This window comes from Hylobates moloch, unplaced genomic scaffold (genome assembly GCF_009828535.3).
Source record: "Hylobates moloch isolate HMO894 unplaced genomic scaffold, HMol_V3 SCAFFOLD_762, whole genome shotgun sequence".
NCBI lineage: Eukaryota > Metazoa > Chordata > Mammalia > Primates > Hylobatidae > Hylobates > Hylobates moloch.
In genome coordinates this window covers 1-16,240 of record NW_026653037.1, presented here as the reverse complement: position 1 = coordinate 16,240, position 16,240 = coordinate 1, and the positions used below count along the sequence as shown (strand labels likewise).

Sequence of the window (16,240 nt, the reverse complement as noted above, 5' to 3'; positions counted from 1 at the left end):
AGAGTTGACTGATAGTCCTATTTACCTAAGTTTTAAAAAAAGCAGAACCAAGAATTATTTTCCCTCAGAAGCTGAGAGGCAGGGGTTAATGGGAAAAAGGAGAAAATTCGTTTGGAATATTTTAAATTTGAGATACCTAAGAAGATGATGTAAGTGGCTTTGACACCTGGGAGCAAGGTTGGAAGCAGAGCAGTGGCTTGAGATTATTAGCTTAGTCATTGCCATTGGAGACTTGAGAGTAGGCCGGGCGCGGTGGCTCACGCCTGTAATCCCAGAACTTTGGGAGGCCGAGGCAGGTGGATCACAAGGTCAGGAGATCGAGACCATCCTGGCTAACACAGTGAAACCCCGTCTCTACTAATACAAAAAAATTAGCCAGGTGTGGTGGCGGGCACCTGTAGTCCCAGCTACTCGGGAGGCTGAGGCAAGAGAATGGCGTGAGCCTGGGAGGCGGAGCTTGCAGTGAGCTGAGATTGCACCACTGCACTCCAGCCTGGGCAACAGAGCAAGACTCCATCTCAAAAAAAAAAAAAAAAAAGACTTGCGAGTAGATGAGCTCACCTCAGAGAGGAAGAGAAGAAACTCAGCTATCATTTAAGAGGAGAATTATAAAGAGCAAGCACTGTTTTTCCACAAAGCTCTGTCTGCACCACCATCAAAGGCAAGTTACTGCGTAAAGGGACCACATATGCTCGACAATAGGGGTAAGCAAACCCTGGCCTGTGGGCCAAATCTAACCCACCACCTGTTTGTATGGATAAAGTTTTATTGGCACATAGCCACACCCATTTATCCATGTACTGTCTGTGGCTGCTTTCAGGCTGCAATGGCAGAGCCAAGTGGTAACAACAGAGGCCAGGTGACCCACAAATTGTAAGCTATATACTCTGTGGCCCTTTACAGAAAAAGTTCACTGACCCCTGCCCTAAAACATGGTTTTCTTTACTTCATTAGGAAAAGCCAAAGAACAAATTAATGGAGAAATATTTATTCATTACAGGTTTTCACAAACTCAACATCATCAAATACAGTTCTTCCGTATCAGAGACATCCTGCCCCAGCTGTCCAGCAGCCCTTTATCAATAAGGCCTCCAACAGTGTTCTTCAATCCAGAAATGCCCCGCTTCCATCCCTGCAAAATGGACCTAACACACCCAACAAGGTAACCCCGTGAGGCTTTTGTGTCAGTGACAGTGCCGCAGGGGCATCAAATCATTCCAAAGCCTAGTGCTTTGGGCTTGGAGTAACTAATGTTAATGGGATAAAATTGTTGAAAATACAGTGATAACTTGTGAAGGAGGAGCTCAGCTATAATCACAGTGAAGATGATCCTTCCCACATGAGGTGGCCACCAGTGCTGTCAGCCTCACAGGTGCTTAAAAGAACCTGCTCATGAATTCCCTGATTTGGCCACTACATAGAGAACAGCAGAGCCGAGTCTAGCCAGGAAAAGAGAGGTTTATTGTCAAGAGGTAATGTGCACTCCTCCTTTATTTGACACAGCCTAGTTCACCCCCGCCACCCCAGCAGTTTGTCGTCCAGCACTCTCTATTTGGGAGCCCAGTCGCCAAGACAAAAGATCCCCCCCGCTATGAGGAGGCCATCAAGCAGACACGCAGCACACAGGCCCCCCTGCCAGAGGTAAGTGAGGGCAGGGTCACAGTGCATAAGGCTATAGTGGATATGCCCACCTTCAGTCTGGAGCAGACCTATACAGAATCCCTTGTCTGAAACTGACTTGCCTCAATAGAAATACAAACATAACCTTGTATTTTACATGGTTATTTAAAATCAAAATGTCATTTATCATGAAGACCTTAAACAGCTTTCAGCAGCAGTATAACTGCATTTACTGTTTATTCAGAAATTCAGGGTTCATCTCTTTTCTTTTGGGGTAGGGGCATCAGGCATGTTAGAGATAGATGTGATTATGACCAGGACACATATTTTATACAGGTCCCTTCTTTTCTAAAGCCACCATGTGTCAGGCCAGCATCAGAATGACACATGGTATCACTGTTACACCTGGCTGACATTCAAGGCCACCAGCACCTAAATTGACTTGGTCCTGCTTCATCTCTCTCTGGTCTCCAGCAACCTCTGCCCCCAGCAGGCCAGCCCATCCAAATGACTTTGCTCATACACTGAGCAAATGCACTTGGAGGTAACAGTTCTGAGGTTCTCCTGGTTTCACCACACATGGTGACCATGTGGCCTCTGAGCCTTCCTTCTTTGACTGATAAAACAGAAGTAGCCCCAACTATACCAGCAATGGAAGAAGTTAGGGTTCCTATTTGTAAAAGCATATGGCCTATGGTGGGTGCCCAGTCATGAGAGTACTTGTCATACCTTACCCTAAACATTCCTCCAATCTTTCTATCTCTCTAAAGCTTTCTGTCAAAGCTTAAAACTAACCTTTGAGGGAAGAACCCCAGCCTCATAGAGGGTTCAAGGAGTGGCCCTGACACCACTCCATGGGTGCTAAAGGTGGACACCAAGAGACAGTATCCAAGCGGGACTGTTTATTATCCACAGCAAACAGCAGGAGCATCAGCGCAGTTGTGCCAGTTCCCCCACTCCCGTGTTCCATGGGGTAACTTGTTGGGGCCACATGGTGGCTGTGTATGCAGTGGGTCAAGCTGCACCTAAGGAACGTGGGGCCAAGGGCTCTGTGCTTTTTCTAGCAAGCAGCAGACAAGCCAGTCCCTCACCCAGGGAGTATGCAATCATGCCTACGCTTCCTTGACCCACTTGGTTGCCTCAGTGAGCACCTACAGAAGCTGCTCAGTCCAGGTGACCTTGTCAGTTTGGCACCCTCACCAAGGACATCCAGGGATGCTCAGGGCCCGTGGGGGGCTGCCTGTTGGAGGAAGTGGAACCTACCACATGCTTCTTTGTATTCCCTGAGTACTGACGGAACGTAACTGTGAGTTGTAAGATGTCCCTTAGTTACAGACTCAGCAAAGGCCCTTGTCTGTGAGTGGGAAGTCAGATTTCAAAGACAGGTTCAAACATTTGCAGTAAGAAGTCAAACAGGTGGTGCTGGACTACACTCCTCCCTCATGGTCCATTCGGAGTGATATCTGTTCTCTTCACAGGGGAGCAGAGAGGAAGTGAATTGTCAAGAGCTTAACTGCAGTTTTTAAGAAAACAAAAAGATAGCACCCATCCTTCCTAAGTCCTGCTTATTTGATGAATCTTCCACTGTAACCTAAGACAGCCAATTGGAATCTCTGGTATTTACATGTCTCTAGGTTCCTGTTTATAGGCTGAGGTTCTGCATTGGTTTTTGGTTATTCAAATGAGTAGCCACCTGTAGGACCTGCTTATATGCCATTGAGCACCAAACTTCGTTTAAATACATTTACTCAGACTTGCAATTCCACAAGTGGCTAAGTAAGGCCCTACCAGTTCAATCTTCCCACAGATAATAGCTATTAATCTGGATCATAACAAAAAGCAACTACCTGAACACATTGAAGAGTAAATAGAAGCAGTCATTCTCTGGTGGAGAATCCACACTCGAAGGGAGTGATGTGGCATGATTTCCCTCTTTGTGCTGCTTTTACTCTGGGGTCCAGCTAAGTGGCAGGGTTACTGGTGGAAAAGCCATAGTCTTTATGGCCTGGAAATCCAGAGAACTGAATTGAGAGCAACCAGAGGGAAAAAGCCATAGAGGAGATCCCCAAATTCTGTGTGCCCACATCTCTGGCTGACCCCTAAGCCACACAGGCGTGGAATAGACACTTGGCAGCTCAGCTGAAGACAAAAGATCTGAAGTGAGATTGGAACATCTACCCAAGAAACATTTTGAAGTTTAAGTCTAACCAAGTTAATAGCTTGCTAAAACAATAGAAACCATTCATCTGAGAATAATAGCAGAATTCACAGTCGCCACAATTTAACATCCATAACATTTATCCATAACTTGCATCATACAAAGAATTGGGAAAATGTAACCTATCTCAAAAGAAAAAGGCTGAGACCAGTCCTGAGCTCATCTTGATGTTAGAATTTGCGGGCAAGGTTTTCAAAGCAACTGCTATTACAGCTGTCCTCAGTGATGAAAAGGGAAATATGCTTGTAATAAATTAAAAGGGATCCATATGGATACAGAAATTATTTTTAACAACTAAGTGGAAATTCGAGAACTAAAAAGGTACAGTATCTGAAATGAAAAAAAATACAGATGAACTTACCAGAATGGAGATGGCAGGGGAAAAAATGTCATGAACCTGAAGATAGATCATAACTTATCCAATCTGAATAACAGAGATTGGGAAGTGAACAAAGCCTCACAACCCTGTTACATAATTCAAACAAACAGTCTAGCATAGGTAGAAGAGAAGTCCCAGAAGAAGAGAGAAAGAACTGAAGAGGCAAATATTTGAAGAAACAATGGCTGACATGTTCACAAATAGCATGAAAGACAAATTTATAGCTTTGAGATGCTCGATAAACAAGCTGGATAAATCACATCACAGTCAAATTGTTGACAAAACAGAGAAAATCTTAAATGCATCAAGAGAAAAAACACATTTCACACAGGGCAAACAACTAATTGATTAATGTCAACCTTCCATGAAAAACTATGAAAACTGGAAGAGTACAACAGCACGTTTAAAAGTTTTTAGGGAGGAAGAAGTGGAAGAGATTGTCAACCCAGAATTCTATTATCAAGTTAAAATATCCCTTAAGAATGAAAGTGAAGTAAAGATATTTTCAGATAAAGAAAAATTAGTTCATCACCAAAGATAACACTGTCTTGAGGAGTATATAGCATGTGTAGACAATACTTAAAATAATTAATAAAGGATGGGGGAGGAAATGAGTGGATCTGTGTGGTTGTAGGATCTCTATGTTTTATTCAGTGTACAACATTAAGTAGCCTGTGAGAAGTTAAGGATACATATTGCATATCTATAGTAACAATTTGAAAGATTCAAGATAGCTTAAAAAAAAAAATCAATAGAAAGGCCTGTTATGGCATCTCACGCCTGTAATCTCAACACCTTGGGAGGCAAAGTGGGAGGATTGCTTGAACCTAGGAATTTAAGACCAGCCTGGGCAACATGATAAAACCCCATCACTACAAAAATGACAAAAATTAGCCAGGTGTGGTGGTGCACACCTGTAGTCCCAGCTACTTGGGAAGCTAAGGCAGGAGTATCACTTGATCCCAGGAGGTTGAGGCTGCAGTGATCCGAGGTTGTGCCACTGCTCTCCATCCTGGGTGACAAAGCGAGACCATGTCAAAAAAAAAAAAAAAGAAAAAGAAAAATTAGAATACAAAAATGTCAAATTTTTTTTTAAGGACAGGAAAGAAAAACAGGATAACAACAACAACAAAAACCCAGATGGGATGAATAGAAGACAAATATAAAATAGTAAACCCAAACTTAACCATGTCAGTAATTATAACACATATGACTAAATTCAATTAAAATGCAAAAAATTGTCAGAATGGATATAAAAGCCAGACTCAACTGTATGCAGTTTTAAGATATGTCTGCAAATTCTTTGACATTCCTCTCTGGGTTGGATTTAGTGACTCACTTCTAACAAACAGAATTGGCAGAGGTGATGGTGTGTGACTCCAGAGACTAAGTCATAAAAGGCATGCCCCTTTTTCCTTGCTCTCCCATGGATTGCTCACTCTGGAAAAGCCAGCTGTCATGCCATGTGGACATGCCAGCAGCCATCTGGAGAGGCTCACATGGAGGGGCACTGAGGCCTCCCATCAACGGCCAGCACTAACTTGCCCAGTCAAGGGCATTCCCCAGCCATACCTAGAGTTGACGGTAACCTGACCAACATCTTGGCTGCAACCTCATGAAAGACCCGAAGCCAGAACCACCCATCAAAACCATTCCTGACCCACAAAACTGTGACGTAATAATTTTAAGCCATTATGTTTTGGAATAATTTATAATATATCAATAGATAACTAATGCATGTATCTACAAGAGGCATACTTTAAATACAAAGACACATTGAAAGTAAATGGTTGGAAAAAGACCATGCAAACAGCTATCAGAAGAAATCTGCAGTAGCCAGAAGATTTGAACAGATATTTTCCCAAAGAAGATAAATGGATGGCAGATAAGCACTTGAAAAGATGCTCAACATCATTAGTCATTAGGGAAATGCAAATTAAAACCCCAGTGCAATACCGCTACACACCTAATGGAATATCTAAAATTGAAAAGACTGACCCTACAAAGTATTGGTGAGAATGGAGAACAACTAGAAATCTTATACCATATACTGAGGATGAGAGTGTAAAATGGAACAGTCACTTTGGAAAACAGTTCGACCATTTCTTCAAAAGTTAAACCTACACCTATCCTGTGATCCGGTCATTCCACTCCTAATTACCCAAGAGAAAACAAAACACATGTTTATACAAGGACCTGTACACAAATGTTCACAACTTTTTTGTAATAGCCAAAAATTGGAAACCCAAATGTCCATCCACAAGTCAATGAATAAACAAACTGTTGTGTTTCCATATAATACAATACTACTCAGCAATAAAAAAATTAACTGTTCCTGAGGTACACACTATCAGACAGATAAATCTCAGAATAATTATGCTGGGTGAAAGAAGCTAGTCCTTCCCCTACCACCAAGAAAGTACACACAGTATGAATCCATTCATATAAAACTAATCCATAGTGAAAGCAATCAGATCCAGGGGTTGCCTAGGGATGAGGGGATGAGGAAGCTTTAGGGGCGATGGATATATTCATTATCTTGATTTTGTTGATGGTTTCATGGGTATATTTATATGTCAAAACATATCAAATTGTATACTTTACATAAGTGCACCTTATTATATGTCAGGTAAATCTCAATAAGAACTGAACAAATATGTATAGTGTGATCACCTTTATACAAATTTTTACCTAAATACAAATGAATAAAGACACTTTTAAAATAGGGTATTAGAGGCCTCTCAAAATGCAATTCAGTAATAGAAAAAAAGAGAAGCGTAGAAGTCGGTGGAGCTGGGTACTAACTAGCCTTGTTCTTGCTGTGTCAACTAACCAGCTGTACAGCTTGGGTAAATGGCTTAACTTCTCAGGTGACCTCAGTGTTTTCAAAATTATCACATGATAGATTAGAACTAAATCATCTAGAAAGTCCCTTAGGACTGCTAATTGTATAATGCTTCCAGGTTTGTATGAAAGAAACCTAATTTGTACTCTCCTTCATTGTAGATTTCCAACGCACACAGTCAGCAGATGGATGACCTCTTTGATATCCTCATTAAGAGTGGAGGTAAGTCAAAAGTCACATCAGATCCTCACAGGAAGTCATCTCTTAACCCAAGTACATGAAAGTTTTTCTTAAGCACTCATAGCTTATCTTTAGATGCTGAGAAACATGTTCTTCTCACTGAATTTACTGTTTTAAAATCTGTTAAATTTAGGCCATTAAAAGAACTTATGGCCAGGCTCGGTGACTCACGTCTGTAATCCCAGCACTTTGGGATTCTGAGCCCAGGAGTTCGAGACCAGCCTGGGAAACATAATGAGACCTCGTCTCTACAGAACACTTTAAAAATTAACAGGGTGTGGTGGCACACCCCTGGGGTCCCAGCTACCAGGAAGTTGAGGTAGGAAGATTGCTTGAGCCCAGGAGGTCAAGGCTGCAGTGAACTGTGATAGCTTAAAACAGTAATACAATGTGAGATTTATCCACAGATAGATGCCTGCTAAAAAACAAAGACCAGATAGCAAAGTAGAACCAGATTTAAATTCCATGTTGAAAAGCTTCAGAACTTGTTCCATGCATATGTCATTGTAATGGGATGAAAACATTCCAATACTACCTTAATTATGTGACATCAAACTACCTAGCATGGGCTCCAGTATCTTTATTAAAATTCAAAGTCAATGCTAAAGCATTTTCTACAATATAATATGAAATCTTAGATTTATATCATCTTTATTAAAAAGAGACATTAGCCACAAAAAGAATCAAGGATATTGTTGCCTCAGCTTACATATCTTTGAAGTATAAAAATCAGTATTTAAAAAAAATTCCTGGATAGTATTTGCATATTTAGAGTAGTCTTAAAATTACCCTGATGAAAGGAGTTTTATTTGAATTTTCAAATAGTGATCAGAAGTTCTCCATTTATAGCAGGTATTATTTGACACTGAAGTTGACGTTGACATAGAGAATTGATATTTGACTACAGATCTACATACACAAATAGTATTTTTTGCTAAGAATTATATTGGCCTTACAAAAATAATTTCAGCTGGCCAACCCCAGTGGCTTACGCCTATAATCCCAGCACTTTGGGAGCCCGAGGCAGGTGGATCACTTGAGGTCAGGAGTTCAAGACCAGCCTGGCCAACATGGTGAAACCCCCGTCTCTACTAAAAATACAAAAATTAGCAAAAATTAGCCGGGCGTGCTGGCAGGTGCCTTAAACTTGGAAATTAAAATGTGACACAAACAATCAAGCTATTTTCTAAAATGGGATTTTTTTTTTATGACAAAGTATCCAGTAAATACATTATTTCATCTTATTGTCTACTAATATCAGTAATAATGAGAACCAAGTTTTATATAGTTATAAGACTAGTTACTTGTGACACCGTGCCTCGCCCTGCCTGTAATCCCAGCACTTTGTAAGGCCACGGCAAGCGGACCACCTGAGGTCAGGAGTTCAAGACCAGCCTGGCCAACATGGTGAAACTAAAAATGCAACAATTAGCTGGGCATGGTGGAGGGCACCTGTAATCCAGCTACTCAGGAGGCTGAGAGGCAGGAGAATCACCTGAACCCAGGAAGCAGAGGCTGCAGTGAGCTGAGATCATGCCACCACACTCCAGCCAGCCTCAGCGACAGTGCAAGACTCCGTCTCAAAAAAATAAAGTAAAAATAAAAAATACTGGTTACTTAGATTACACTTAAAGCTTTCAAAACAGTTTTAGAGATGACTACTGATAATTAAAAGTAACAAACTATTCAAAAATAAATGCAGTACACACAGTTGACAATTCATTTATAGGAATCAAATTGTAAGTTCCTTCTCTCAGCCATTTGCACATAGCAATCATTGAGCTTTAAGAGGTATTGTTAATTAAATTTATTTTTCCTAGTGTATCTGCATATAAATGAAACCATTCATAGCCTCATAAAACTTAAGATACTTTATTCATATATGTAGTTTAGTGAACGCTAGTATTTATAGAAGATGGTCTGTTAATTTGCTGCTTGATCTGGCGGGGAATAACACATAATGAAGACATTTACCAAATCATCAAAATTTTATATAAGCTCGGAAAACAAGACTGAAAAGTGAAAGAAATAACCAAGTGATCCACCTCACCTTAAAAGAAAAGGATCAAAGGAACCATGTGTTAGCTTTAATTCAGAAATGAAATCAAATGTCATTGTATATTTTCAGAACTTTACACAGAAGGCACATGGCTAAATTGGGTACCCAGTCCAACTGTAATGATAAAAAGGAAAAAAGAATGTAATTACCTCTTTCATAACATTGAGGATATACTTCATGTCTCAGCACAAACTCAGGATGTACATTTCAACATTTGTATTAGGAGTATCATGCTGCTATAGATAGATTCATAGGATGATATGAGCCCTATCTTAAAACTTTAATGACAAAATAAGGACTCAAAGATAAAATAATCTAAAACCGTCGATACCTATCTAGTGAGATATAACTGCTTTTAATGCTTAGTCTTAGAAGAATTTAAAGCCTATCAGAATGTAATAAACTGGCCTTGGACAGTCCGCTGACTAAATTTTTATCTATTTGACTAAAATGATCCATCATCCTAAAGGTTGTCAAGGATTATACCTGACCAATAGCATTCTCTTCCTACTTCTAAGATGGACGTGCGTAGAAGGAATCGCATAATAATAAAATAACTGTCCTAGTAATAAAAATGTTTAAGTAGTAGTAAATCTTCAGTTACTAATTACTTCATTTATTTTACACAGAGATCTCCCTCCCCATAAAAGAAGAACCTTCTCCTATTTCCAAAATGAGACCAGTGACAGCCAGCATCACCACAATGCCAGTGAATACAGTGGTGTCCCGGCCACCACCCCAAGTCCAAATGGCACCACCTGTATCTTTAGAACCTATGGGCAGTTTATCTGCCAGCTTAGAGAACCAACTAGAAGCTTTCTTGGATGGGACTTTACCCTCAGCCAATGAAATTGCTCCACTACAAAGCAGCAGTGAAGACAGAGAGCCCTTCTCTCTGATCGAGGACCTCCAGAATGATCTGCTGAGTCACTCAGGTATGCTGGACCATTCGCACTCACCCATGGAGACTTCCGAGACCCAGTTTGCTGCAGGTACTCCCTGTCTGTCTCTCGACCTGTCAGACTCAAACTTGGACAACATGGAGTGGTTGGACATTACCATGCCCAACTCCTCTTCAGGACTCACTCCTCTCAGCACCACCGCGCCGAGCATGTTCTCTGCTGACTTTCTAGACCCACAGGACCTACCGCTACCATGGGACTAACGACACAGATTTCTTTTCTGAGAGTTGATGAGGTTTAAGAACATGAAGATTCTAAAAGGTCAGTTTTTAGAGATAGATCTATAGTTGCATTGTTGCAATCAAAATATGTTGTCACAGAAAGAATAGGTGGAAGGTCATAGCCTGGAACCCAAGTTTGAAAACATTTCATTGTGTTCAGTAGTGAATTTCTACAGTTTAACATAGCACAGGGCCTTCTGAAAATCACACTTGTCAAAGACGACTCATCTATTTCTCCAGAATTCAGTAAAGAATGAAAAGTACCTTTAGATAAAAACAAAGAAGAGTAATATATGCAGCACAGTGATGTTAGGATTCTGGTAATTAACTACATTTAAATCTCTCTGGTCACTTTAAGACCCTAAATAAAAGGCAGACAGCTCCACTCAAAAACTAAGGCTGATGCGAGGGAGGTGAGAGGTCACTGCACTTGGTACTTGCTAGAGATGGCCAGAGCCAGGCCCGAGACACAGCAGAGGTCAAAGGCAGTGGAGAGCCTTGGCCAGTTCAGTGACAGCTTCCAGCTGAAGACTTTTGGTTCTGTTCAGAAACCTGTGTCTTTTTTTGGTGGTGTAGTTTATTTTTGGAATCGTACTTTATATTTCCAAATTTAAATTTAAATGCAAGATCTTTCAACATAAACAGAAGATACCTACAAAATACTGTCAGAAGTCCAGGTATACTGATAACACTGAAAATTCTGTTAGCAACCTTCTGGGTTGGTTAGATTGATTTTAATGTATATATTAGACATTTGTATGTATGCTCTGACATTGTGATTTGTACAGCCTACGTTGGGGTAAGGAAATGGGTATCCAAGGTCCTACTTTTTTAATAGCTCGAATATTTCTAGAGTACTTGAGCCACATGTATTTCTGTATTTAAAGAATTGCTGACTAACTTTCAGGTAACCAGACCCATCTCAAAGAACTAAGAAAAAGCTTTAGCATGAAATATCTTTCTGAGCTGGTGAGTTAGAAGAATGGAAGGTAAGGGGAAGGTCTGTCATCTACCCAGGACATTCCCATGAGTATAGGTCAGACTGTGCCACGAGGTGGGCCTCCACGTCCCCGCCCTGGCCCTGTTTCTTCTGTCACTAACCCTGGTTATCATTTTACAGGCTTGTAACTGGATATTCTACCAGAGCTCTCACTATATTGTCAAGCCTAAGATTGAAAAACTGGAGGCTTTATTAGTGTTTTTATATAGAAAACAGTTATTACATATTTGTTAAGTCATTTCTTAAGAATTTTCTAAAATGCCAACTATCACAGGATTATTTCAAGCTAGTCATTGAGGTATATGACAAAATGTAAATAACAAAAAACTGAAATCTACCAAAAGAGCATGGAGGTTTTTCTTAAATAATAATATTGTGCTCTCCACCTCACCCTTGTGTAAACCCTCAGGTCAGGTTGGTTCCCCCTGGGTCACAAAATGGTAAATGTTCCATACTGACATGCCAGAGGCAGCCTGACCTGTTATTTGGAAAGAATTTGTGAATTATTTCTAGGTTTATGTTTTGCCTAAGAGCTGATCTTATTTCTGATTTGTGTGTGTGTGGTTTATAAATTTTACTTCGTGTAACAAAAGTCTGCTTTTCCAGCATGAGCACACTGGAGCCCTCTGCTCACTGGCACTTCCTGACTCAAAGGCACTAACAGTGCTCATGTGCCTTCCAGACGGTTCAAGGCAGAGGCCACTGTGCTCAGTGTAGTCTGTGATGAATAGTTTAAGTGTTCAGAAATTGGTAAACCAACGCATGGGATACAGTAACTCTCTGTTAACCAGAACACTGTCATTTGACCAAGCCCTACAAGAGTTTACCACACTAGCTGTTCTGTGAATCCTCGAGTCAGTTCCATTGAGAGGGGCCTGTCTCCAGGGCCAGGCTATTTACTTGGGAAAGTATTTTTCTTACAGTTCTTGGCCACAGTTTTTTTGCTGAGGGTTTCTGTCTGGGCCTATCAGGTCCATACTTAGACCCTGAGCATCTTCTTCATTCAGATTTGAATGGCTTATTAAATTGGCACCAAATATCAGTGGGACTGTAGGAGGTAACCGAACACTAGTACCATTGACTCTCGTTGAATAACTTTATATTTCCATAATCCTGAATTGTGTAGATAGTTTTCTAGCTCTCTGGTCCCTTTATTGCTTTTTAAAATAGGGTTTGAAACATACCACAGGAAGGTTGCTCTCCAAAAATACACAGTGCAGTGCAAAAAAATGCTATCTCATTAGCCTACTCTCCTATGAACTGCTAAAGTTCTCACTTCACATATGTGTTTAAACCTTTATAAACCAATATTTCATTTTTAAAAAGACAAGGCATCTCTAGCCCATTAACTCTGCAAGCCACTTCACTTGCACCATTCCGCTTGACCCTCCTCTCTCCTGGCTTGGGTCACCAGCCAGGCACCTGTGACACGAGTGCTGCTCTCCAGGATCTCCACTACATGTTCCAGGTTAGAGTGAGGACATGCTATGTGCTCACACTTATGTGGCATGACCAAAGATGATACTCTGTAAACAAGGCCCCTCTGACCTGACTCAGTGCGTGTGATGGTGAGTACAATGAGGAAGGGTGGATGTTACTAAAGACTGGTTGTTGTGGTTTAGGTTAGTGTCACAGCCATTACAGCAGAAGTCAAAGTCGCCAGTTGAATTTTCATTATGCACGTGTGTGGTTTAAGCAGTGGTACTGTTGTATATCATACTGCAAAGTATCATACTGCCAAGAAAATAACTCCTAGAACGGCATTATCTCACATCCCCATCTTACTTTCCTACATGTTCTCAAAACACAGTAGTGTCAGCCTTACCTTTCTGCTGTATATAGATAATCAGATCATCCTAATGGGGGTGGGATGAATTTAAAAAGTTATACCAAAATTTCTGTAAAGTCTTTGAAAGTCTAGGGGTATGTGGTCATCTTGTACATTTCAGCAAAGCATCCACAAAACCTCATAGGACAGTGTTAGTGGTTCACATTCTAGTGTTTTTCCTGAAATGTGCAATCTACTGTATAGTATTGCCACATAATTGTACATAGATGTATTCTGAATTTGTGGAATTTCTTGCTTAGATACTATTGTGTTTGTTTCATATGAATATTTTTGTAATTCTAAAAGAGATCTTATTTAAATTTCCTTTTTAAAAGCCGCATGGTTCTGTGATCCATGTAACTGACACTTTTTGGCTTTCAGTGCTGTTTAGAAACAGTGGCAAAGGCAGGGTGGTGTTGCCTGCAAGCTGCTGCCTATGGAAGGCAAAGTCATAGTAATGAGATAGCACCTCTGAACTGTGCGGTCAGCATACCCTGAGTGATGGCTCAGGGGCGCACTACCTATTTTGTCACCAGAGCTGACTCAGACTTCCTGGACCCTCAGCCCCAGATCATTCCAGGCAGCATAGCTTTCTTCAGAGTCCTTTCAGAATTCCCAGGCTGAAATCAGCCATAGCAGTTGACAAAACAGCTGTCCACACAAGTGATGGGATAGTCCCTTTACTGTCCTCAAATGGACTTGGCCTTAGAGACGTGGTAAAGCACTTTGGCAGGGTTTAAAATATTTGTGAGAAGCCCACATTTCGGTATACATCCTCACCGGCTTCTATGCACCCACCTGCCGCTAGCCTCACAGAAGTCCTGGCTGTCACTCAGGTGGGGAGCTCATGGTGCCACTGGGGACTTTTTAGAGAAATGTAAAGAGAATAGCTATTCAGTGTCTACCAGCAGAGCAACACGTGTCAATTTAACCAAATTCACAAATAACTCTCCATTTTTCAATATCTGCTACTGTAAACATGAATATTGAATACTGACAAGAGAATACCCATACAAATCGTCCCACTGCCCTAGAAGCCACAAAATTAGCCCAAAATTATCAAAGAACGTTAACTGGAAGGTCAGGTTTTTCAAGGAATATAGCTTACAAGTGCATTAGTGTGTATCTGGAGAGCATCCTAACTGCATTTCAACTCGTCTTTTAAGTGATTTCAGTCAAAACTGGAAAACAACTAAGATGTAGTAATTTTTTTTTCCTGGTTCAAACCTTCAATAACTTGCTCATTCAGCAGTCTCTCTGAGCTACATTTTTATTTGTAAAGTGACTCTGTCTGCATGGCAATAAGCAGGTGCGTGTTTTTTCCGCATTCGCCCTTTCTTGCAGTATCCAAGGAAACACATCATTACAAAGGGTTTCTACCTGAAATCTTTCATGGAAGGCCTACAATTCGAAAAGCTGCACATGTTTACAGAAGAGCTCTAACCCTCCACGCAAACACTTTGCTCTGTGATGTCACAGCTTCGTGACAATAAGATGGCAATCTCGGATCTACAAGGTGCTGTTGGGAATCAAAATATGTTATCAGAGATATCACATCTATAGTGTTTAACAGAGCTTTATGCCAACTACTAAGACAAAGCTTTAACAAAGTTTATAGAATACTGAAACTCGTAACAATTACCTCTCTACGTAAGTGATGCTGTAAGGAATCTTGCTAATTTGGTAGGAAGAGGAAGCATTTAGGAAAGGGTTTAGTATCTACCAAAAGTACTTGACCTCAAGTAACCAATAGTAATGCAAACTTGCTTTAAAGGAACCAAAGGCGTTGCCAAGTATTTGCCAAAAGGAGGCACTTTTTATTTAAAATTTGAGACTAACAAGATCTCAAAAATCAGTCCCAAAAAGGTATTATCCATCTAAGGTTATAATTTTCACAAAGATGTAGATATTTCTCTTATTGTTTTCATGTAAAATAGTATAGAGTTGTTTTGTTGGTTTAAGAATAACAGTCAGTAGTAATACAAAGTTTTTTTCTATGTAGAAATTAGTTTTCTTCTTTTCTTGCTTGCAATAGAAATGCAATGTGATAGGTGTTTCTCTTCTTATTTTCATTGTCACATTATGTCTTAGCATCTCACTTTATGAAAAAAAGGAGAAAGATACCAATCTACAGAGCCCTGCTTGTTGAAGCACTAGTTTAATAAACAAAAAATTATGGCAATCGGGGGTCCATTCATGTATTGCCTTTATGTTGTTTTTTAAAAAAAAAAACCATGATGCCTTTGTATTTGCTGTTTGCACCCCTGAAATCAATTCCATATCATGTTTGAATGCCATACATTTTGCACATGTACTGTACATAGGTAATGCATACTGTATTTTTATATGTGTGCACATTTATCATCAGATCTTTTGTACATAGTGGCAGTATTGTAGCTGATCGGGAAATGTTTGATATCTCAGCAATTTTGCATTTTTGTGTCTCAAATAAAAGACATTTTGATGTACTATGATTCTTGCTGTGCAGAGGAAAGACCACTCCCTATGGGTTGGTGGAGCCTTTGTAGACTGTGGAACGGGAGTGGATTTATTAGGAGGAGACACTATACCTTTAGCATACAACTCACAACAGAAAGCCACCAGGCAAAGCCTGTCAACTTGTCACCCTCCCCTGGATCCAAGACCATGAGATACAAAATAGAAACTCACAGGTACGAGCTGAACTTGAACATGTCAGGATTTACACCAAAGTCAGTTTCTTTCTTCCACAATGAAAGTTAGAAATATGTAGTTCTCCCTAGGGGGTTGATTTTCACACTCGCGCACACACACGCACAATGCAGACTGACTCAATAGTATCAATGCACCACCACCACAATTCCTGAAAGACCCACATAATCCTTCAAT

At 40.4% G+C, this 16,240-nt stretch overlaps 1 protein-coding gene across 1 annotated transcript; it reads left to right on the top strand.

Moving 5' to 3' along the window:
• Positions 1 to 976: 976 nt before the first annotated feature.
• Positions 977 to 15,846, top strand: LOC116464466 (myocardin-related transcription factor B-like; the record flags this gene model as incomplete). Its single annotated transcript, XM_032147728.2, has 4 exons — positions 977 to 1,162; positions 1,504 to 1,641; positions 7,224 to 7,284; positions 9,991 to 15,846. Coding segments are annotated over 4 exons (921 nt in total), but the record flags the coding sequence as incomplete, so codon positions are not given.
• Positions 15,847 to 16,240: the final 394 nt, after the last annotated feature.